This window comes from Pyxicephalus adspersus, chromosome 4, assembly GCF_032062135.1.
Source record: "Pyxicephalus adspersus chromosome 4, UCB_Pads_2.0, whole genome shotgun sequence".
Classification (NCBI taxonomy): Eukaryota; Metazoa; Chordata; class Amphibia; order Anura; family Pyxicephalidae; genus Pyxicephalus; species Pyxicephalus adspersus.
In genome coordinates this window covers 152,539,076-152,565,201 of record NC_092861.1, presented here as the reverse complement: position 1 = coordinate 152,565,201, position 26,126 = coordinate 152,539,076, and the positions used below count along the sequence as shown (strand labels likewise).

Sequence of the window (26,126 nt, the reverse complement as noted above, 5' to 3'; positions counted from 1 at the left end):
CCATTTTTTTTTGCCCGTACGAAGGTCGGGCTTAACAGCTAGGTGGTTAATATAAGTCAGATCCTCTACAGCCTGCAATGAGGTCTCCAGGTGTGTCAATCTTTTGCTTTTCTATCTCTACTCTTTTACTTTGTAACTTTCTCTTCTAAATAAACATTTTAAACTTTTACCGTGAGCAGAGGATTTTGCTTTCCTTATCACTTGGTGGAGAATGTGGGTGGGCGCCATCCAGAACCTCGGCTTTTTCCTACTACTTTAAGCAAGTGAACCTGGAGGATTGGACTCATTTGGCATCAACCTCTTTCAGCCCCTGTACAGAAAAGCATATACTGGAAGAAGAAGAAGCATGAGGAGCCAGTTAATACTGTAGCAGTGCTCATGTACATAGGATGATCATTTTTATAGTTTGAGTGCACGTTGACAGATGATTGTATCAGTTGGTTGATAATGGGAGCGCCACCCAGAACCTTGGCTTCTTCCTGGCACTGTAAGCAAGTGGACCTGACACTAAGTGGCCTATGGTAAGATATTCCTTACTAGTCTCTCCTCTCCTTCTGGTCTATGGGACTTTTAGTGGGAAAGTATGCTAACAGCGATGTTATGGTCCCCTTCATGATGAAATGTTTTTTCTGACTTTTTAGCTAGTATGAGCATGGGTGAATGCATGGTGTGAATATTTGTGTAAAACTTGGAACTACCTATGTTTGGGTAAATTACTCTGGTTGGAAAACGTGAGGTTGTCACCGTGTTTGTCCGGGATAAGCAGCGTACTGATACCGGCTGTGTTTTGACTTTGAGGACTATTTCTAAAAAAGTGAAGGATAGAAAAATGGTATCCACTTCATTAAACCTTATCGTCATTTTTGTCCCTACTAATAAAAGAGGGAACAGATTTTGTTCCCCTAGGAAGAAGTTACTTCAGCTTCCTCAAGTGGATAGAGGAAGGTAATGTATTACCACTAAAATGACAATCAAGGGCTCCAATCACTCGATCTGAGTAATTTTTTACCACTGAACTGGTGATTGGACAGGGAAGCAGGTAACTGATACAATCATCTGTCAACCTGCACTCAAACTATAAAAATGGTCATCCTATGTACATGAGCACTGCTACAGTATTAACTGGCTCCTCATGCTTCTTCTCCTTCTTCCGGTATATGCTTTTCTGTATAGAGGCTGAAAAAGGTTGATGCCAAATCAGTCCAATCCTACAGGTTCACCAACTTACAGTAGTAGGAAAAAGCTGAGGTTTTGAAAGTTTTGAAAGTTTATTTAGAAGAGAAAGTTAGAAACTAAAAGAGTAGAGATAAAAAACCTCATTGCAGGGTTTAGAGGATCTAACTTGATAATCATATTGAAGGTTTATGTCAATTTTAGGTACTTAAACTATTTGAAAAATTAATGCATTTCCATCATGTATTTTTTTACTTTTTGGGAGGGTTTTGTTCAATTTCTGGCTGGAGAAAAAATTTCAGTTTTAATCTGAAAAGGCTCTTCAGCAAGGCTGCAGAAAGCAACAACAACCTGGCAGGTCCTTACCCTTATTGCTGAAAAATCTGCTTGTTGCATGAGCCCAATCAGGACTGTTGTGTGTAAATATTACCCAGGCATGGCATTATAGTAGTTATCCTAGCAGCTTGCACACTGGGAAGATGTAATATTGTCAGAAAGGATTCATTTGTCACCATTAATCCGTGCATTAAACACACCGCTTCTCCAGAATCACTTTCTGGTTGGGGTGTCAAAGAAAAATGAAACATTTACAGTGTCTGGGATAAGTGACAATAACGGTCCCTGTGCCTCGGGGGGGAGAGGACGTCTCTTCACGCAGACCTGAGCTGTTTATCTCAGAGGCGCGCACCACGGCGCTGAGCCGTAAAAAGTAAAACCGCTGTATAAATCGCACTATTTACATTCATTACAATAGCACTTTTATCACCGCGATCTGCTGAAAGTAGAAATAAGACAGAGAAGCGTTTTATGTGGCCACTTATCTTGCAGAAGCTTCTTCTAAATGTTTCATGTCTGGCAGACGCACTCCTAAATTGCTCGCCAGCCACTCAACTGCGGCTAATAGACACGTTCTCTACTAAATCTCACACAAAAGCAGAATTTTACAAATGCCATAACCTTTCCTGACGCTCAGCACAATGGGTTATGGACGGCACATTGACCAGCTCGCTGAGCAATTTTTAGCTTTAGTGAAAGTGAGGTTAGCGGCACTCGGAGAACCAATGCGCAATATTTCTATAGGATATTCTTTAATCATGGATTAAATGGCATTGTATGGGTCTGGAATGGGATAGATGTGTTATTACATATGGCTGGGGTATAGCTTTGCAGAATATATAAGCAGAGGGAATGGACGTATGACTGTCTATGCGTTCTGTCACCACAGAACTAACACATAGCATTAAAATATAAGGAGGTGCAATGAGAAACTTCTCTACTCCCACATTACTGCTCCCAGCCACTACAAGGTTTGGGCTGGTTAGATAGACGATTCCTTAGCTGGACACTTAGATTTCTATCACCCACTATACTCTATGTAAGTGAGGTATCAGCCCCAGCAGGTATTTGTAATGGGGGGTATGACAGGGGGTATTATATACAGGAGAGGAGTGTGTGGGGTATGTCAGCAGGCACTAATCAAATCAATCCATCTTGAACATTTTCCCCCCACACCCTGGAAGGATCTGTGTTTGTGTGTGGTGATTTATATCATTCCAGAAGTGAGGGGTTTCCCATTCACTCAGATGTGACATTTCTGTATCAGAATCTCTTCACAGCCGGACTCTCTGATGTTTGTCATTAGCAGAACATGACGGCGTGTGGTGCCCCTGGTGACTCAATTATCGGGGATTTTGTTTTACATTTTAAAGAAGCGTAGGAGAAGAGGAGAGAAGAGCCCAGCAGCACGCACACTATCTACAAATACCTAATGACAGCAGACGGACAGCGCAGGCCAGAGCGCGGCTCCCAGACATTAAACGAGTGCAAATCCACTTCCAGGTATTTCCATGCTCAAAGACCCATGCTTCAGCCATGCAGGGCCACAGAACAGACTGACTCAAATGGGGGCCCCATCATATGCAAACACGGACCTACCTTTTGCTGGCCTGCCATGCATTCTATTTGCCAGAGCATCTGTATTCATTATTACACTGCTTCCTAATGGTAATGAATTTCCCTTTCAAAAGATGAACTTCGGGGAAAGAGATAAAATAAATATACGGCACTCCAGTCTATCCAGTCCGGATATTTACACCACTATGCTGCATAACACAGCCTCTACTAGCATGGCAGGGGATTTAGGCTAGACCAGCTGCAGTTCAGCAACACTTACAGGTCTGGTCCCTCCCTCATCCTGTGATTGGATGATAAGTGAAGATGCAGCCAACTAATGAACGCATCTCTTTGCTCCTTTCTCCTATCAACATACCAACATATGGCTGATAACAGCTCTCACATTACAAAAATACATAAAAACAATGTTGTGTTACCAAATACAGAGCTGCATTTATGTTCTTTATATCCGCCTACAGTTCATCTTTACCTGATTTTAAATTTAGTATCACTGCTTCTGTTATGGTTTCCCCAGCCATTTGTTGGTGGCTTTGTCGGCCATATTTTCATTCTAAAGGCGATTTTTCCCCTGGCTTTTCACACCTAGATTGTGTTTGTTGTGCTGCAGAACCTCCATTAGTAAATGAAATCAATTAGGGCCATGAGAGTCGGCGGCTTTCATCCACATTGGAAAGACTGTGACAGCCTGGCATGGGAACAGAGGGAGCGCGGAGTCCCTGCTCAGTGGGATACAAGGCCTGCATGAGCAATCAGCAAATACTGCCCACTTGTGTATATTTACAACCTACAAATCGAAAACGGCTTTATAAAACAAACAGCAAATAATTCTTTACATGGCCGGATCTATTATTATGCAAATTGCATGCTTAGTAATGTGTTACACATTCAGTTATTATTTACCGCTCACAGAGATCACACTGCTGCCCCCTGATAATGCCTTTCATCTGCTTTTCTGAGAGCAGGAAGCCATCTTCGTTCAGGCACCATTCACAGTCACCAACTACTTCTCGGATTGAGATATTGGTTAAAAGCCTTTCACAAACGGACAGGGACAATTATTGTGTGTGTGCCAGGCTTTACTCCTATATTGTATTATTATATTATACATTTACCCCTCATATTCAGATCATTTCCAGTTACTGTCAATTTCACCTGCACAACATCTCCAAAATCCACCCCTACCTGTCCGCAGAGTCAACCAAACTCCTTGTGAAGGCTCCTATAATCTCTCGTCAGGACTACTAACCTCCTCCTCTCTGGTATTCCTACCTACCCCATACACAGCCTTCCCACCGCTCCTCTTCTGCTGTCTCTCTTTGTAGTTCTCTTCATTGGCTTCCATTTCACCCTAGAATCAAACTCATCTCCTGTGCTTTGCATCTCCTCACTCCCCCAATGACTTTCTCTCTCATAACCTCATTATACGCATGGGTCCAAGACTTTTCTAGAGCCACCCCAACTCTCTAGAATGGTCTTATTTGTCCTATTCCGCTTGCTCCTACTTTCTGCTCACTTAAGAGTCCTCAGTTTATTTCCTCATTGTCTGTTTTTCCCTACAAGTTTCTTTTTATTTTTTTCTTTGGGTAGTATAACTATTTTATGTGCTCAAAAGGTTAGAAAAAGGACTGTTTAGTGAAAGGAAAACAGCTTTGTTGTCAAATTATTTGTACATGTATGTTGATATTATTAATGTATAGAAATTATTATTGCCACATGTACTATTTCACTGCTCCTCGCCTTTATGTCATGGATATATACAAATGCCTATTTGTATATTGTTATTTTTCTTTAAAAAATGTTTTGTTATTTTTTTAAAAACCTAATAAAAATCACTGAAGATAAGAGCCCTCAAAACCCAACGCTTCAACCTCACCTACCCGTCTTCTCCTGTCCCCTAAACCCTCACTACTTCCCACCATTCCATATCTCCCTCCTATTGTGTGAGACTTCCCCCACCTATTAGATTGTAAGCTCTTCAGGGCAGGGTCCTCTCCTCCTCCCGTGTCACTGTTTGTGTCTGTCATTTGGAATCCCTACTTAATGTACAGGGCTGCATAATATGTTGGTGTTATATAAGTCCTGTTTATTAATCATAGTAATAATAATGAATTGTCTAATCCATGTAAGGACATTGCTGGCTATATAGAAATTACAAGTGACAATGAAATCCATCAAATAAAACATGAATCTGTTCCACAACCAGGAGACAAAACGTAGAGGTTTTGCTGCTCCTCTGAACGCCACTAATCTGTCCATATAATTGGGATTCTTTCCCCCGCATGACAGCCGGATGAGGAACAGCCTATTGAAAAGTAGCAGGAGCGTAGATTGAGGGCTCTATAAACTTCCCCATTAGTTATGACGCTCTCCCATAATTTTTTTTATATCGCCTCATCTCCACAGGTTTCTGTTCTTAAAATTTTAATGTTTTTAAATGGCATGAAAATGATGTAATTATTTCTTAATTAGCCAGTTGCAGAGCACATCTAGAACAATTATTCTTTATGTAGGAGCAGGCGGTGAGGAACTTGGCGGGATCAGAGGGGGAAGACGTCAGCGGAGGATGAAAGATCGTAAACTGTCAGAACCCAAACATCCTAAATCTCCTTGTTGTTCCTCAAGTACAGAATGGTATCATCACAGGGAAACAATATATTCATTACTAATAATTATTCACACATTTAATGTAACACCTCACCTTTATTAGAAGTTGTTCCTGGCACTCACGCGAGTGTCATTCATCCCACTTCCTTTGCCCCCTGGATGTCATGGACCCACCCCCTGCTCAGTATCTATGAGTTTTGGACACCCATCGGTGTTAATGTTCATCAACTAATGAGCGCCAATCACCGATGATAACTGACCATCTCTTGCCACTCACATGACAGATGCCCTGTTTAAAACTATGTAGATGCAGCATCAGGTAAAATCTGACTTATTCACTGAATAAATGATTCAGTTACGAAACATCAGAAAAATCGGTTAGTATGGTGCTTTATTTAAATAAAATACTCATTTTTTTCTGGGTAACTTCAATCGACTCAACTATTTTAGCCTCAAATTCCTGAACGAATGTGTCACAATTAAAGGAATATTGCCAATTGACCTGGGACAATTTTATAAACTGAAGCATTGGGATGCCAAGGAGCCCAATACACCTGTGTGAAAAAATAACATGCTTCCTAAACTTTTTTTTTCTCCTCACACGACATAGAATACTAAAAAAAATGAATAGCTTAAAAAGCAGGGTTTTTCTATACTTTAAAATATGGAAAAACCTAGTTTTTTTTTCTTTTGGGACACATTTTAACAGGTTCCTTCTACAAAATCTGGGCGTTTTCACAATTGTCCAATGTTCTCCTGCTGGGTAAAGTGTCTTTACCAAACTGTGACCACATAGGTGAAGGAGCACAATGTTTAGAATATATTTTATGTATATTTTCCTTTGCAGGAAACTCCTGAACTCAGGCAGTTGAAGGGGTAGCCACATAGTGTACAGCAGGGGTGCCCACACTTTCTTGACTTGTGACCTACTTTTAAAATGACCAAGTCAAAATGATCTACCAGCAATAAAAAAAACTTGGACTTAACTCCTGTGCGTGATAGAGTTCATTTTGAAAGGCAGGGCTCCGCGATCTACTCGCGATGCCTTTGCAATCCACCGGTAGATCGTGATCCACCTATTGGGCACCCTTGGTGTACAGTATATAGACTTTATTTCTAATCCTCTACTTTTATTATCTCACTTAGAAAGTCTGTCTCATTGAACATAACAGTCTGCAGTCTCTAAGGATATAGAACACCTGGTAGCCAGAAAAAAAGTATGCTTTTCAAGAGAAAAATAATTTATAATAAAGATCATTTATCCTTTAAAGGGCCACTAAGAATAAATGGCTCCATCCACATAACCTGACACCAGCCTGACTCTGGTGGGCTGCAGGCTGCCATTCTGCTACACGCGGAGCTCTCTCCGGCACTTTGTAAGTGGCAAGTTAACAAATGGTTATAATTGCAGCACAAACTTCAATTCTTATTCTGCCTTGAGGGGTCCGGTCCATGTGCCGCTCCCGTCCCAAATTCCCATCTCGTCTTTCATGGATGCATAATAAATTTATTAAAAACACCATCTGGAAGGGACGGTGCTGCTGGCCATTGTCACCCTCAGGAGTTTTCATCCTCCGTTCCTGTCACTTTGTTTACAGGAACATGTTGCCAAACATTGCAATATCCTTGGAATCTGCATCTCCTTCTACACAAATAAATACAAATTAAAGAGAACCAGCCAGGTTTTCACTTATCCTAGTTTTGTGCGGGGGGAACCAAGTGTAAAGACTGAACAGTCTTCATAATATCTAAAAAATAAAAAGTGCCAGCTATTATTGAACTTCCAGGTTATGTTTATTCATCACAGTGTAAAATGAATGAAAAAAGAAAAGAAAAAACACGCTTCATGGACTTTTACAGCCCCCTTCATCAGGGCAAATATTGTGCTGTGGAAATCAGGATGGAAAATTGGTATTCTGGGGTTGGTTTTATTCAACACATATACAGACTTCTCTGTTCGCTGATCTAGCAACCAGTAACCTGAGCAGAGCAGGATGTGAACATCATCATCATCAAAAAAAAAAAAGTTAATTAGCATGGAATTTAAGTACCACCATAGAGGGGCATCAATGTCCGACAGGTGCAGATCGTAAGATCCAATATACAGTGAGGGAAAGAAGTACCGTATTTTTTGCAGTATAAGACGCACTTTTTCTTCCCCAAAACTGGGGGGGAAAAGTTAGTGCGTCCTATACAACAAAGGTGTGATAAAATAACTAAAATAATAAACTCACCCGATACCCGATCCTGCGTGTGTCTCTGGCTGCAGCAGCGTCTGTCTCTTCTCTCTGGCAGCAGCACCTGTCTTCTCCTGTCTGTAAAGCAGAGCGAAAGAAGCCGGCACAGCGCCACCTGCTGTTCCCTGTCCTAACTGCCGTACAGTGGAAAAAAAGCACAGAGTGATCAGAAGGGGAATTTGAATGACAGAGTGATCAGAAAGGAATTTTGAATGACACAGAGTGATCAGAAAGGGAATTTGAAAGGCATAGAGTGATCAGAAAGGGAATTTGAATGGCACATGAGTGATCAGAAGGGGAATAATCTTTCAGAATCTTTTTTTTCTAGATTTTCCTCCTTTAAAATTGGGTGCGTCTTATATTCTGGAGCGTCTTATAGGGCGAAAAATACGGTATATGATCCCCTGCTGATTTTGTACCTTTGCCTTCTGACAAAGAAATGACCAGTCTATAATTGTAATGGTAGATTTATTGTAGATGTGAGAGACAGAATAACAACAAAAGAACCCTCAAAAACCCAGTGCTCAAAAGTCAGAGCTTGATGTGCATTGTAATGAGTGAAATAAGTATTTGATCCCTTTGCAAAAGATGACTTAGTAATTGGTGGCAAACCCCTTGTTGGCAATCACAGAGGTCCGACGTTTCTTGTAGTTGGCCGCCAGGTTTGCACACATCTCAGGAGGGATTTTGTCCCACTCCTCTTTGCAGATCCTCTCCAAGTCAGTACGGTTTCGAGGCTGATGTTTGGCAACTCGAACCTTCAGCTCCCTCCACAGATTTTCTATTAAGGTCTGGAGACTGGCTGGGCCACTCCAGTACCTTCATGTGCTTCTTTCTGAGCCAATCCTTTGTTGCCCTGGCCGTGTGTTTGGGTCATTGTCATGCTGGAATACCCATCCATCCATTTTCAATGCCCTGGCTGAGGGAAGGAATTGCTCACCCAAGATTTGACAGTAAATGGCCCTGTCCATTGGCCCTTCGATGTGGTGAAGGTGTCCTGTCCCCTTAGTAGAAAAACACCCATAAAGCATAATGTGTCCACGTCCATGTTTGACGGTGGGGATGGTGTTCTTGGGGTCATAGGCAGCATTCCTCCTCCTCCAAACACAGCAAGTTGAGTTGATGCCAAAGACCTCAATTTTGGTGTCATCTGACCACAACACTTTTACCTAATTCTCCACTGGATCATTCAGATGTTTAATGGCTAACTGCAGACTGGCCTGTACATGTGCTGTATGAGCTGGGGGATTTTGCGGACTCTGCAAGATTTTAGGCCTTCACGGCGCAGTTTGTTACCAATCATTTTCTTGGTGACTATGGTCCCAGCTGCCCTCGGATCATTGACAAGTCCCCCCCGTGTAGTTCTGGGCTGGCTTTGTCACCGTTCTCATGATCATTGTAACTCCGCAAGGGGATATCTTGCATGGAGCCTCAGACCGAGGGAGATTGACAGTCATTTTGTATTTCTTCCATTTGTGAATTATCGCACCAATTGTTGTCACCCTCTCACCAAGCTGTTTGGCGATAGTCTTGTAGCCCAGTCTAGACTTGTGTAGGTCTACAATCTTGTCCCTGACATCCTTGGACAGCTCTTTGGTCTTGGCCATGGTGGCTAGTTTGGAATCTGATTGATTGCTTCTGTGGACAGGTGTTTTTTTCATACAGGTACTGTAACAAGCTTGGATAAATTACAGAGGGTGCTGCCTATCTCAGCTCGTTACCTGCATACAGGAAAGACACCGGGGAGCCTGAAATCTTGCTGGTTTATAGGGGATCAAATACTTATTTTACTCATTAAAATGCACATCAAGCTCTGACCTTGGAGCACTGGGTTTTTGAGGGTTCTTTTGTTGTTATTTTGTCTCTCAAAGCTACAATAAAGCATTACAATTATAGACTCGTCATTTCTTTGTCAGAGGGCAAACGTACAAAATCAGCAGGGGATCAAATACTTCTTTTCCTCACTGTATATGGTTAGGATATTGAAATGTTGGTGCATGGTTTCAGGTCAGAACATTCTAAGGTGAATGGTATGCTGAACAGTATTTGCACAGTATTTATATAGCACCAACATACAATGCAGCTCTGTACAAAGTCAATAGTCATGTCATTGGCACTAACTAAAATGTATTGCCACATGACACTAGCAAGGCATTCCTGTAACACTGCTGTGCTGTCTCCACACTCTCACTAAATGTCAGGAAAGTCTTTTTTTCCAGTTTAAAAAAAACCAATGGCCCAATGGCTGCAGAGCGCAGGGACCAATGGCCCAATGGCTGCAGAGCGCAGGGCCCAATGGCCGCAGAGCGCAGGGCCCAATGGCCGCAGAGCGCAGGGCCCAATGGCCCAATGGCTGCAGCGCACCAAACAATGAATAATAATAATCAGCTGCTGCAGAGCATGTAGGTTATTAATGGTTGTCGTCCAGGGACTGGTTGGTAGAAACTAATATTTTTAAATGCCAATTTGTTGCAGCAAGAAAATGATTTTCTATCATATAAGTAATCTAAGATATTTTAGGTACAACTCAGAAATTTCAGTGTTAAATAAATAAATGTAGTAAATATACCTGTGTATCAAAAGTTAGAGCACAACAATGCATACAATATGCTTTTTTTTTTTTTTTTTTTACTGTTTTGCCATCAATGGATCCTTTAAGCAATCAATACCTGGGGACCAAATCGCCCAGCAGAACATTGGGGATGATTCCCCATCTTGTTTCTTACCTAAGAGTCCTTTCTCCAGGGTGAAGGATTTATGGGTAAACATACATTCAAAGGCCACCAGATGGAAAACCTTGTTGACCGTGTTGTGAGTCCCCACAATCCTGATGTACCTGCAAGATATATGAAAACAAAGTCAGGCCAAGTGAACTGATTTACCATGTCACCTTAAAGAAGACTGCAGAGTGCATGGACCAATGGCTCCACACAGTGCACCATGGACAGGGTTATATGAAGTGGCACAGAATGGGATCCATACACTGTAATAAGTCCTGGAGGATGGTTGGCATCTCCTACTAACCAGATAGCAGCCACAAGTTAATTGTAATAATTGGTATTAACCGAGTGCAGACGTTCCTCTTCCATTTTACAGGAGCCTGGCAGGAAGTTAGCAGATTGTCCGCAGGCAAAGAAACCACAGCCAACAACACAAAATCCCACTGTATTACTGTACTGAAATGTGACTCCGAGAGAGGATTTATAATAAAACATTCCTTCTTGTTTTCAGTGATTGATAAAATCATTACAGTCTTCAATATTGTTAGTATACCTACCGTACACATGTTTTAATATTTATGCAATATGGAATAAAACTAAGTTTTTTTTTAATGCATTAATTTTAGGCATTAATTATTACATATTTCGAACTCCAATGTAGCTCGACACGTATCACGGTGGAGACCACTTCTTTAGGAGCGTATAATCAACGGAGAGGTTATATATTGTTCATAATAAAATGACACTGATCCTTTTGCAACAAAAAATGATCAGTGGCATTTTATAATTACCAATATCTAACATCTCCACTAATTATACGCTCCTGAAGAAGTGGTTTGCACTGTGACACGCATCAAGCTACATTGGAGGTGGATTGATGCTACTGTATATTATTGTGTCATATTTATTGACATATTGTTATTGGTCGCTGGTTTTTGCATATATATGCATATATCTCTTATTTTAACTGATGATTCTAGCAATGTATTTGGCCGATTTAATGGTCACTATTACCTTTTTAAGTGCAACCCCTGATCTCGCACCTGTCTGAGTTCGGGTGACAAACAACTCAAAAAAAGAGGAGGATGGCGGGGCCAGGTAGTCCTTCTGCGCTGGGCCAAAACTAAATCTATACACAACAAAGTGACTTTATTGGGACCCTTTCTATTTCTATAGCACAGTACAGGAGTCTGGCAATTTCTTCTGCTGCTGCTCTAATCCTTCCTGTGTGATCAGAGGTTTTCGTTTGCAACAGGACATTGTGGACTCGTCTGCCATTCTTCTATGACCTCTTTCCAATATTGGATTTCTCCACGGTTCAGGTAATTACTGGATGTTTTTTGTTTTAATCACCTTTCTCTGTAAAGTCTAAAAGTGTGGAGGGTAATGTCCCAGTAGGGGAGCAGCTTAAGATGCAGCAACCATCACATCTGTTACCAACCATCCTTCCCTTCACATCAAAGTCGGTCACACATCCTTCACACTGTAATTTGTAATAAAACCCAAATCTCCTGGCCGTGTTTGCATGCTTATGCAGGGTGTTGTAACCATCGTTTGGCTATTTATGTAAATATTAGACATGTGGTCCCTTATTGTGTAAATGGGAAATGATTAAAGGTTCTGAGGGTATTAATATCCATTCATCTCCATTCATCTTCAGTAAGCGGTTAATGTTTGGAGCACACAATGGCACGACACGCAGAGAAGAGAATAATAATATGACAATTTCAAACTTGAAGTGATTAGTATGACCAGCACACGACGGCTGAGAAACTCATCGTGTTTCTCTAATGAAAGTCAATATTTTTATTCGGTGTCACTCAAACAGCTCATATAGTCTTCATTAAAATCCCTAACAGGCGTGCCAAGCAGACGGCTCCCCCCGTTCTCACCAGAGAAGATCACCAAATGGTACAGGTGCACTCCCCACACCATATTGTGTGGATAATTAACGTGTGCAGGGAGCAGAGCAGAAAAATGAGAAGTATTGGCGCCGAGGATGAAAAAAACAGAAATCAGAATATAAATCAGCAGTATTGTGAACAGATCACACAGACAGAAACTTTCCTATAGTGTCCAATGACGCAGCTCTAAATCTAAAGTTAAGCGTCTGCTTCATGTTTAGATCCTTTAACCATCTTTCACATGTAAAAGTCATGAATTGCACAGACACTCAGCCATTCACCTGGGTGAATGTGATATCATGGGCCTTTCAGCTCATGATAATTTTGAGTGAGGATGCTCCATGACTGTGCACGTTTTCAAGGATCTTGCAGGAGGTCTGTGGCATCGCCCTCGCCTTACATATTAGAGCTGAATACGGGGTGCAAGGCTTTATTATTTAAGGCTGCGTAAAGACAAAAGACTGAAAGATGCAAAAATGAGCTCTGTACTTAGAGCATTGTTGTGCTCCATAGAGAGGGGGAAAATAGCAAATGGCACCTGCAGTTCTCTCTCTCCTTCACTTGCATTCCATTCATTCGTTGCTCATGAATCCATCAGGAGGGATCCATGAACGACATCGAACGACCGCTGTACACATCAGATTATCCAGCCCTAAGGCGAAAATCGGACAAGAATCATCTGACATGTGTACGGAACCTAATTGTTCTCCTAATGTGTGGGTATTGTTTGCTGTGCAATGCGTATTTATTCACATTATGATGCTTTTCTTATTAGACACTCTCAACATACTTTAATGATGACCTGAAATTCCCGGACATAATGTGGGAAATAACAAATGGCACCACAGGGACAGGAAGGGGTTGCAGATTAACAATTTTTGCATGACAAAAAGTCCTGACAAATGATTTACCATAAAATATTCCTACAGAACAGAATCCCAGCTGAAGCATAGGATATGAATATAGAATATGTTAAATCTATAGCAGGGTGCACCTTATCACCCCTGGAGGGCAGTACGAGGTACAAGGGTGTATAAAGATGGCGGTAAGCACACCATATTACAGTCAGTGGTGTATTCCAATACCGGGTTTGCGGCTGCATTTAAAACAATTTTAGGATCATGAAAAGCTTATCACAGAAAAAAGTTAATGTATCAGAAGTTACAGGAATGCTTCATGATTGCCAGAAATTGTAACCGAAACATCATTGTGTATTCTAATTGCAGGTCAGCGTCTTCTGGAAAATGCTGGGATCCTAGATTGTAGATCCTAGTTCTGGGAAAACATTCTTTGGACAGATGAAACCAAGATCAACCTTTAACAGAATGATGGCAAGAATAAAGTATGGAGAAGGCGTGGAACAGCTCATGACTCAAAGCATAGCACATGATCTGTAAAACATGGCGGAGGCAGTGTGATGGCTTGGGTGTGCATGGCTGCCATGGCACTGGGACACTAGTCTTTATCCATGATGTGACACAGAAGCAGCCGAATGAATTCTGAGGTGTTCAGAGACATACTGTCTGCTCAAATCCAGCTAAATGCAGTCACATTGATTGGGAGGCGTTTCGTCATACAGATGGACAATGACCTAAAACATACAGCCAAAGCAACCCAGGAGTTTATTAAAGCAAAGAAGTGGAATATTCTTGGGATATTCTTCTCCCAATTGAGCATGCATTTCACTTGTTGAAGACTAAACTTCGGACAGAAAGGCCCACAAACAATCAGTAACTGAAAGCAGCTGCAGTAAAGGCCTGGCAGAGCATTAAAAGGAGGAAACCCGGCATCTGGTGAGTTCAAGACTACAGGCTGTCATTGCCAGCAAAGGGTTTTCAACCAAGTATTAGAAATTAACATTTTATTTTAAGCTTTTGAATTTGTCCAATTACTTTTGAGCCCCTGAAATGAAGTGATTGTGTTAAAAAAAAAAAGGCTTTTAATTCCTCATATTTTTATGCAATCTTTTTGTTCAACCCACTGGATTAAAGCTGAAAGTCTGCAGGTCAACTGTTTCAAGAGATCAAGAGTTGTTTCATTTAAGATGAATTGTGGTAATGTACAGAACCAAAATTAGAAAAAAGTTGTCTCTGTCCAAATATTTATGGACCTAACTGTATGTATATAGTGCATGAGCTTCCATGTCTGGGGTAAATAATGTGCAAGTCCTTCTGGATCATTACCTGCAAGTAATACATTTTATTCCAACCAGCTGCCGTCTGCAATCTTTACATTCCATTCTTCACAATGTTAATAAACATTTATTCGTTAAAGGTTACCAGCCAACATGTTTTATGGTTGCTAGCTGTTAAAAATGCTCTTAGCAACAATTTAATCCCCGATTTGGATCAAAATATTTCTTGATGATGAATAAGACAACTGGGGGAGTTACCTTCCAAAATCATAATACACAATCAATGCATATAAAAGTTACATAATATAGAACACTAATACACCTGTCACAGGTATGGTAAGGACAGAGGGTTCTTTTTTTAAGATTGTTACTGAGAAAAGAAAACATACAAATACCAAAAAGGATTAAACATCAATTTTATTGTAAATTCCAATGATGGCACAAAAACTCTCAGGTAATCAATAGCGGTGAATCAGTAGTTACAATTCCATAATAAAGGATATCATAGATTGTACGGAATACTCTTCTAAGATTTATCCTACATTGGGATGATCTTCACTCATATATGCAGATTGTAGATATGTTAAATTATTGTGTATTTTTAGCCTTTATTTAGTTCTCTGAAACTTAAATTTCCAATATCCCGAAGAAGCATTTGAGCGAAACGCATAGAGCCAATTAGAACCAACATCTCCAAAATCCCCAGAGACCACCAAACTCCTTGTACATGCTCTTGTTATCTTGTGTCTGGACTACTGTAACCTCCTCCTCTCTGGTATTCCACTAACCCGACTCTCTCCTCTACAATCTGTTATGAATGCTGCAGCCAGACTCATCCATCCTTCCCACCTACCTACCCCATACACAGCCTTCCCACCTACCTACCCCACACACAGCCTGCCCAGCTACCTACCCCACACACAGCCTGCCCAGCTACCTACCCCATACACAGCCTTCCCACCTACCTACCCTATACACAGCCTTCCCACCTACCTACCCCGTACACAGCCCTCTTACCTACCTACCCCATACACAGCCTTCCCACCTACCTACCCTATACACAGCCTTCCCACCTACCTACCCCATACACAGCCTTCCCACCTACCTACCCCACACACAGCCTGCCCAGCTACCTACCCCATACACAACCTTCCCACCTACCTACCCTATACACAGCTTACCTACCCACCTACCTACCCCATACACAGCCTTCCTACCACGCTCCTTCTGCTGCCTATCTTTGTAGTTCTCTTCATTGGCTTACATTTCACAAATTCAAAACTCCAGTGCTTTGCCTTCATATCCCTCCACAGCCACCTACTAATGACTTCTTCACTCATAACCTCATCACACGCACAGCTCCAAGACTTTTCTAGAGCTGCCCCGACTCTCTGGAATGGGCTTCCACGTCCTATTCAGCTTGCTCCTACCTTCTGCTCATTTAAAAGATCCCCAAAACCCAACACTTCCCCCTCACCTACTCGTCTTCTTCTGTCTCCTAAACCCTCACTACTTCCCACCATTCCATATCCCCCCCTATTGTGTGAGACTTCCCCCACTTCCTAGATTGTAAGCTTCATGGGTCAGGGTCCTCTCCTCCTCCTGTGTCACTGTTCGTATCTGTCTGTCATTTGCAGCCCATATTTATTGTACAGTGTTGCGTAATATGTTGGCGCTATATAAGTCTTGTTTAATAATATTAATTCAACTGTACCTAAGATATCATTTATTACAGTCTTTTGTTGTAAGCACTGATGCACATATTACCAGAGAGTTTTTGTTCTGTTAGCATTGAAATTTCCAATAAAATTGATGTGTAATCCTTTTTGGTATTTGTACGTTCGATGGTTTTCTCTGTAACAACCTTAAAAAAACCCATCTGTCCTTAATATACCCAAAACAGATGTATTGGTTTTCTGTATTGTGTTTCTGGATCATATCATTAGTGTCAGCTAAAGGTTTTATTTAGTAAACAAATATTTCAGCTGATAGGGGTCACTACAGCCTATAGATGGCGGTGTGTTTCTGTTTAATACTGTGATTGTCCGATACAAAAATAGTATTTAAAAAATGATATATCTACTTGTATATACACTCACACACCACGTATTGTCTACTTTTCTAATATAGTTCTCATTCTATAATAATAAAGACAAAAAATAAAAGGGTTCTTACTCCGCTAAATAATGTACTCATCTACTTTTCATGTGGATATTTTACATGATACATTCCTTTAAAGGTAAGCTGAGCAATGTATACTGATGCTGATAAAACTTGCATTGGGAATATACACTCTAGACAGGAAAGATTAATAATGAAAAATGAAAAGAAATTCTTTAGCTAAGGTGGTTAACATTTTAACAGTCCATTGATTTATCACATATATATAAAAATTGTGGGTTTTGATGGAGCTCTCCAAAATCTTTTATGCCACAAGGGAATTTGCCTCGGCTACTTCCTAATTGCAAGAGGTCAGTGGGCGACGCTGCTAATAAAAATAGCCGCATTTAACTTTTAATATTGCATGGTAATTGGTCCAGGGGCCTGGGGACAGAGATATATTGGAACTAAACAAGATGCAAGAAAAGATTTCTCTGCTGGCCCCACAATTGTGGGAAACATCACACTTCACACAGAGAATGGAGAGCAATCTAGTATCAGCCAAGCGCAAATGCTGCATCGCTAAATCTGCTTAATCAGATGTCTAGACAGAACCTTTCCAATATGCAACACACAGAGGAACCAGAACTACAGGGACAAAACACAATCTCATGTAATTCCAATTAAAAATCAAGCCATTAAAAACTAATACATATAACAAATAGGAGGTCTGCTATGAGGTTGCCTGGTTTGTGTTCAAGTTTAAAATACCCCTTGGCAGAAGAGCCATGAAAAGCCTGCTCTGAAAAATAAAGACCTTTTCCTTAGCAGATTTTGTGTACACTGCCTGTGGTTACATCCCGGAGATTTGTTAGATACCAAGAATGGCAAGAACCAACCCACTACAAATGCGGAGGTATTTCAGCCTCAAGCTTCAGTTTTTAAGCTTTTGTCAATAAAAATTTATTGGACAAGAGGCATCGAATGGAACTACTACTCTACTCAACACAATGACTTAGTTAATGGTAAACCTATTATTCTCTTGCCTGCCCTTGATTTGTGTATGCACCGTTCCTTTGGTTTAACAAGCAGCTACCAATCACCTACGGAGGGCGCTGTTTAAAGAAATGAGACCTTCACTGTATAGGCCTATAAGGGTAGCCTGTTTTACCTGAGGAGCCTAGTTAGCAGATTAGGGAGTTAGTTGTCTACAACATCTACTGTATGCCTTTAGTCTTGCGTTTTTTACCAAATTTACCTTTCTCAGCATCCCCAGCTTCCCTTTAGCCATGCAGCCTCCACCTGCGATGTATCTTCTTTGCATCCCCGGCACATACACTCAAGCTGAAGGGCAATTTTAGAGAATGTACTGCTCTGTCATTGGCTGCTTGGACTTTATAACTTCTCAGCTCCCAGGCGCTAGTTGCCTATTGTAGCGTTTATCCTGGCGAGCCTGCTAGTGGTGAGATTATCTGTTGGATTTACCATTGAGAGTCTGTTTAGTGACCCTGTGGTCCATTGCTGCATGTACTGACCTTACCTGTGACCCCAATTCTGTTTTGTGCTCTACCCTTGGATACCTTGTTTGATGGACCTACTACCTGTGTATAACCCCTGGCTCTATTTCCTGGACTTGCCTCTGGTCCTGTGCATCATCTATAAATCACCTGGTTAGTGACCCTGAACTGTCTGACCTCTCATTGTGTCCCCTGAGCTGCTCTGGTGGGCTCCTGGTCCTCTGTCAGTCCAGACGGCATTCTTTGTGTACAGAAGTCCTGTGGGCAACCATGTGCTGGGATGGCACAACTGCCCTCCCGAGGATGAGCAGGGGGCTTGCTATAGGTGGAGATAGATTGGGGGACTGGTGTCTGGTGAGCACTGGCACAGGACCAGTGCCTTACAATAGCCAGATGTGATGAGGAAAAACCATCATGTGTGCAGCATTTCAAAGCCTTGCTCGGACAAATATACTCTTTGATTTTTACCCTAAAGTGGTCCTACTAACAGATATTTGCATCACAGTAAACTGGTTTTAGGATAGGGCAAATGGGACATTTGCTCAGGGACCCCACCGTCTCCAGGGCCCTATCTGATAGCAGGGGTACAGGAAGCGGGTATCCTCTGAATCTGGGGCCCCCACTTTATATGAGCCCAGGGAGTCAGTACAACACCTCTATCTAAGTGATTACCTCTCTCAGTGATCACAGAACTTCCCGACAATGTCTTCATCTGCTTTTCTCTCGAGAAGGATGGTGCCATCTTTATTAATCATCATCCATCTCATTTCTGGAAAGAGGATTGTGACATAAAGAGCTTTGGAAACCCAATACCTGTTCGGTTCTTGGCTGACACAAATCACCCCCTGCTGTAGACGGTTACCTTGATCTACTACAAGGCTATAGCATTGAAGTCTGATCACTGGGGGAAGAAGAGACTAAAGGAATGCCTATTCCTGTCTGCAGCAGACTGATGACATAATCTCTGCCCTGGCTGGAGATCAAGGATAGCAATTTAATGATAAAATGAAGCTCAATGATATTGTTACTGAATATTGTGACATGTCAGGAGAATTCATTTATGCAGACTGCAGGTAATGAACCCAAAGCCAAGAAATAAAAGTGTCAGCACTTAATATGCCAGTGGGAGAGGGGAGGGGGGTGTAATTGGTGATTACATTAACAGTTTTTATTTGTATTCCAATGGTATATTTGGTTAGAATTTCGTTAGAATCTCAATACATACGGAAAGCCTTTCCTCCATGACCCGAGGTTTGTCTCAGGTTTGTATGGTGGCCGTGATCTGTGACTTCATCGTATATGGCCAGGGGCATCTTGTGTTTATTAGTCAATGACAGAGGTTGTTTTTCAAATCCCAATAACAACTGATTATATGCATACACGTCCTTCACCCACCATCCCGGAAGCTCGGTCCGCACATAAAATTTACACAGCAGCCGCTGTAAAATCTCTGCACAGGATAGTAACTTTTTACAGCGTTCTGTCCGGCCTTCGTCACATCGAATGACCCTCCGGGTCACACACCTTGCCATCAATTTATTACAAGGGAATTTTTTTTTGTCCCTGCTGCCCGTTAATACACACAGAATTTAAAATGGATTTTTATTGCTGCTGCTGGGTTTCTTCTATTTCTAATGGAAGAGTCTTGGTGAGATTTCTCCAATTAAAGGGAAACTGAACTCTGTGCTTAAAATTTGATCATTCGCCAGGATTGTCTGTGGTTTCCCTTTCACTGATCTTTTCCCATTGCTGGCTTGTTATGTCTTGTTCTGCACGGTGTCGCTTCATGGGGGTGGCTCTATTGATAGCATATGATAGACTTACAGGGTTTTGCTTCCTCATATTAGAGCTGAACACCACCAGTGATTTGATGAGTGATGGGGTAATGATGAAGAAGCAGCAGGAGAGGTGGAGGAAATCATGATCCATAGAAAGGAGGCAGGGAAACAAAGAGATGGCTGCACTACTACTACTACCCAGCTATTATTAATATTAAACAGTAATTATATAGTGCCAACATATTATGCAGCGCTGTACATTAAATAGGATTTCAAAATGACAGACAGATACAGATGGTGACACATGAGGTGGGGAAGTATCACACAATAGGCGGAATGGAATGATAGCTTGTTTCGCCCCTTCCACGACCCACTGACTTCTTCATTTATTCTCTCCAAGACTTTTCTAGAGCTGCCCCGACTCTCTGAAATTATCTTCCTCATCCTATTCAGCTTGCTCCTACTTTCTGCTCATTTAAAAGAGTCCCCAAAACAAATCTTTTCAAACTTGCCTACCTATCTTGTTCTGTCTCCTAAACCCTCACTACTTACTCCCCATTCCTTATCCCCCTCCTACTGTGTGACACCCCACCTCTTAGATTGTAAGCTCTTCAGGGCAGGGTCCTCTTCTCCTCCTGTATCACTGTCTGTATCTGTTTGTCATTTGCAATCCCTATTTAATGTACAGCGCTGTGTAATATGTTGGTGCTATATAAATCCTGTGTAATATTAATCAACAATTACAATCTATAAGCATTGTTATTACAAAGAGATCCCACGTTCCTGCTAACAATGTGTTCAGGACAAGAGTACAAAGGATAACAAAACACAAGAGAAGTTTCTTTTTCCCTGGTTTAGACCTGCACGGTGATGACATGTCAAGGAGGAGAAAAGGCCACAGAAGCTACAATTTAAATTTCTATCCATGTAGCGAGCATTTACAAGGATAGGGACGCCATAAACATAATCTGCCTTCACAGCCAGGGTTGTAGTTTATTTTCCGAAGTGATAATGGGTCTGTTTTACATATAAATATCAGGCTGATAACTGCTGGAAAAGTAGATGGAACGTTGCAGCATTGTGTCACCTTGGCCATCCAGTCTCCGAGTTTAATCTCCCACTGCTGAAAAGCAATATATGGCTCCAACTCTCTGCGCTAATGAAGGAAAACCAAGCTTCAAATTAGTCCGAAGACAAGCCACAATTGACCAGGTTGTGCCTCGATCAGTGACGTGGGAAAGTGTTCTGTCCCCCGGGGACGTAGATCTTGATGAGGTCCAGATGGGAAGTGACACGTCTAAGCGAGAAGCCTCTCTGTTTTCTATTAGAACTTCTATAAAGTCAGTCTGTGAAGATCCATCCAGCAAGGGCACAGTGACTGTTAATAGCGCTAACCTTGCTTTGCCTTTCACCCGGGGAGACACGTCCTCAAGTCTTTACAGCAATTTATGAAGGCCGAGATGGATGGCCCTCCTTTTACGTTAAGGATTTCTGAGACGGAGATATATCTCTTCCAGTGGCTTTTAGTGCAGACGTGCACTTCTCTGTTAAGAAGCCATATATAAAGGCTAAGTTAATACTGATGCAATGGTGGCCCCAAGTACCAGTTGTCTTAGAAAGTGTCAGAAGTTCATTGAATGATTTTACAGCTTGTATGCTGGCATAATGGAAACTTTAAGGAATATTGGTACTTTAAAATATACCCACATTGCAAAAAGAAAAAAATCCATGTGTTATTTCTTTCCACGGTCCAATCGAGTGCTGATACTGCAATACTTACAGTGTTCTCCCGGGCCCCTTTAGGCTGGGTGAACCTCCCGGCACTTTTCAGTAACCACCCGGCTGTTTTTGAGTGGTTACTAAAGTGTTGGGTCACAATACAGGGGCTGCCAACCACCTCCAATTTCTTCCTCTTGGCTTAAAAAAAAGCCTGGTTTGAACACTGACTTATATTACTTACCTATGTATGGAGCAAGAAGTCTGTAGGCTTGGGCTGGGAACAAGGCCTGATTTAAGTGGAATGGAAAGGACTTGGCTACATGCAGGAGCCCTCGTTTTACGGTAGCTTGGGATTAATTTTTTCAGTGATTTCAAAGGTTTCATAAAACATTAAATTCATGGTGGACCTGAGACTGAATTAGAAAGAGCACAATCCCAGTGCAACATTTGGAGCTTGGCATGTATTTACTGTAGTCAGGCAAGGATGGCACCGATGTATTTACATGTTATAAAAATTACACCTGGACATACACCAAGTAGCCATGAACAACCCAACTAGATTCATTTAATTTCAAACTGCTTTTTTCGACCCCATCTCTCTTAGTATGTACTCCACTTCCATTGGTCTGTGTCTGCCATCATACAGTGGTTTCAGAGATGAGAGGAAGGAATTAGTGTAGGACGGAAATCTCCTGGAAATCCAGAACACTGAGGAGACCTTTAAGTCTAAGGTATTAGAATAAAGGAGAAGATTTGCAAGAGATGGTCCACCAGAGAGGTGGCTAGGCTGTGTCTTCTGCTTTTCCTGCAGTTCAAATGAACCTTGACTCAACTTGCTGCATGCAAAGAAATGCAAATGCAGCCCCTAAATCTCCACTTGCATTGGATTTTATTGACCTGCATTTGAGGTGCGGTATGAACACACTGTGGGCACTTACCCTTCAGTTACGATTAAGCCAAAAAACAGCCTAAGTCGGGTGCTGCCGACATCTACACAGACAGTATGTATGAACGTCTGTCCAGAAAAAGGATGTTAAGAGTCTAAAAAGTCAAAACATACTGAAGACAGTTTAATAGAACCCAAAATCCAGCAAGATTGGTTGGATTAGGCAGAGAATTACCAGCTAACAAAGCAGGTGAGCTGTAAATGAAAATGAGAGCTAAGACTGGGAGCCATATGTGTGTGTTAAAAATTATAATAAATGAATATTCCACTGCTTCCTCATACAATAATATTCAAAGATCTCACTTAGGAAATAGAGAAAAAAAAACAGAGAAACTTCAAATCCATTAGCAGTGACGGAACCGGAGTGATGACCCGAGGCCTGGAGTAACAGCTCCACCAAGTGACAGCGGAGGGACATGACACCCTCCAACAACACCATCAATAATTCAGTACAGAGAGTGCACTTGCTCTCCTTCGTTATTTGTGTTTTAGCACTTCTGAACACGGCACAGTAAATATGTATTATTGAAGTGTGTGGCATACTCCACTACAGAGCTATTTCTAAATGCAGGGGAAAAAAAAAAAAAAGATGTAAAATAACAACACAGCTACTATGAAAATAGCAGAAATTTCACACAGGATAAGTATGAATCAGAAATAATGGTTTGTATTCAGCACTATAAGACAGAAGAGCAGACACGACATGAACGGCACTCAGCCAGGAGGCGGCAAATGTTACTTGCTGACATTTTCCACTTTGTTTGCTGGCAGATTGGCAGTGTGTATACCAAACCTGCTAATTACCATATACCAGCGAGTGCTACCAAAACATTTACCTGCTTGCTAAAAGTGCGCTACCACCGCAGACTGTACCACCAATATCACCTGACTGCATACCAGATATATACAGAAATAAATCTACAAAATCAGAGAATGTTTTTGTGACACCAGGGTCTCATTCTGTGAATGTTTCCATTGGTTCTTTTATATCCTCCTAAAAAAAAAGTATATTACCTATAACACTTCTAATAACAGGGCACTGTGAGGGTGCCCGCACTTCTGTGGCCACGACCTGTGTGTATCATCAGAGAGAGATCTAAGGTACTGATGACTCTGTCTCAAGAAATTTGGAGAGACAGTTGGTGATATCACCACTGTACTGAGTTATCTTTGCTCTGACATGGGGAAGCAAAGCCCTGCTTCTACCAGGATGGCTGGCTCAAAGCATAATAAGTCAGTAATTGGAAAATAATAACTTATGGTTAATATAACTACAGGTTTCAGAGTTTAGGCTCAGTATTCTTCCCAGAAACTTTTGTGAACTTAGTGGGAAGAAGCTGTAGGTGGGTGGCAGCATTGTGACCCAAATTTTCAGCCGGGTGATAACTGAAAAGTGCCGGGTGGTATGCCCAGCTTAAAGGGGCCGCAGAGAACACTGTAGGCCCACAGGGTGAAAAGCATTACACAATTCATCTACAGATATGACTTTGGTAAAGCAGATTTTTTTTTGCATTATTGCACCGCACAATACCTCGACCACACACAAAGCAAGACTCAAGACAAAAAGTTTTGGAAAAACAAGGTTGTAGAGCTTAGTATTACGTAATAAAGCTCTGACTGTGGACAGCAATTCCCCCTCCGATTTCATTTCAAGGAACCGCAGGCCTAAACAATGCTGACAAATGATGCACCCGGAGCTCCGAACAAACAAGCAAGGCTGCAGACCAACCCCGAGCAGGCTGAAGATTATTCTCGGAATATGGACTTTCTGCTGTCAAATTACAGTAATTGAAAAATCAGGGCTCCAGGTTCCAAACATGTTGGATGGTAATGATACAGGTTGTGAGATAAGAGAAATATTCTGCCGAGCGGCTGGATAGTCTGTGGCTCAGTGTGGGGTGAGTCTATTACGCGATACGATAAGGAGAACGCCCTATCAGAGATTGCAGGATCGGCGGGACACAATAAAATAGATCAGCTGGGTTCTAGCTTGATAATCACAGCTTCGAGGGCTCACTCATTCTGACACAGCACATCCTAAGCTCCCTGCCATGTAAAACGAACAGATATGTCCTTCACCAAAGATACGGTAAACTTGCAGCCAGAGAGACCGTGCTGAAAGGCAAAGAAATTGCTCCTTTCCCCCATCTTCCCAAATCATTATAATTATTTATTGGAGATTGCTGTAATGTTCATGTGGAAGGTGAAGGTTTCATAAATGCTCAATCATCCAGGTGCTTGTGTCAGTGCGTCCATACAACTGGTCTCAAATTCCTCCTCCTCAAATTGCCCTGCGTCTCATAGCTGTATATCTGCAATGAGATCTGGGACGGCTGCCTTTGACTAGAAGTCTGAGGATTTGTAGTGAAATGAATTGATATTGTTGTTCTCTTTGCTGGAGAGGAAGCTGACCTGAGGGCATGCAGTGCACAGATCTCCCTGCTTTTGCTTCATTATTTCTATCCGTGCTTCCTCCACTTCTTCCTTCTGCTTTTTCAATAATCCATCCCCAGTCATCAGATCACTAGCAATCAGGGGACAGAACATGAGAAAGCAAAGCCCAGCCTCTAGCAAGATGGCCACCTTCACAAAGACTGCAGAACAAACAACTGCAAGTCAGTCAGTCATGGAAAAAAATCAGCTGCAGAAAGACCTGAGCCAATTTTGGTGACTTGACATTTGCCCTACAGTTGAGGTCCTGTTTAAAAAAGAAAGATTTTTCTATTTTCATTACCTGTTTTGGTTGGATTCAATGCTTTTACCAGATTGCCATTGTAAAGTAGTATTCTGCTATTAAACAGTTTGTCTTCAGGAAACACAGAGGAAAAAAGAATAATGTGCTAGTAAGACGGCAATGTCATTTCACAGCGATACTTGAAAAATAAAAATGAATTTTTCATCCAAAAAATGTAATCCGGAGAAACTGGAAAGATTGGCGCACAAGATTTAGGGGAAAGCGGCCGGGAAAAGTAAGACCCTCAATCTCCTGAAGTTTATGGTCTCTCTGCAAATGTTATTTGAGTCTTACAAAGCAAGAGATATTACATAAGTACGCAGATATTTCATCTGCGCCGTCAAGAAATCAATTCATCTTGGGCAAAGGGATGCCATGTTTCCGAGAGCAGCCGTAGATTGACTCGGAGGTAACGGCGGGGGCTGACCGCCTCGATGAGCGCATTGTTGATGGATATTAGTGCGCCGCAGACCTCGGGAGTCTCCGATAAGGATGAAATAGAGACTCGGGCCTTGTGTTTAATGTCTGTAGTAGGTGAACAAGAACCCGCTGTGACGTATAGATTATTATAACGGTCACGGCGAAAAGAAAGAGACTGACAGGAAAACAGATTACAGACTATTACATGAACTCTGAGACGATTAAA

General features: G+C 41.7%; 1 protein-coding gene across 1 annotated transcript in view; it reads right to left on the bottom strand.

Annotated features, from left to right (window-relative positions):
* BTBD9 (BTB domain containing 9) overlaps nucleotides 1–26,126 on the bottom strand; it is a gene marked incomplete in the record, with an annotated part of 110,772 nt that overhangs the window by 29,172 nt on the left and 55,474 nt on the right. The window contains 1 exon segment of the mRNA XM_072410005.1: nucleotides 10,655–10,764. Coding sequence (XP_072266106.1) covers nucleotides 10,655–10,764 — 110 coding nt within the window.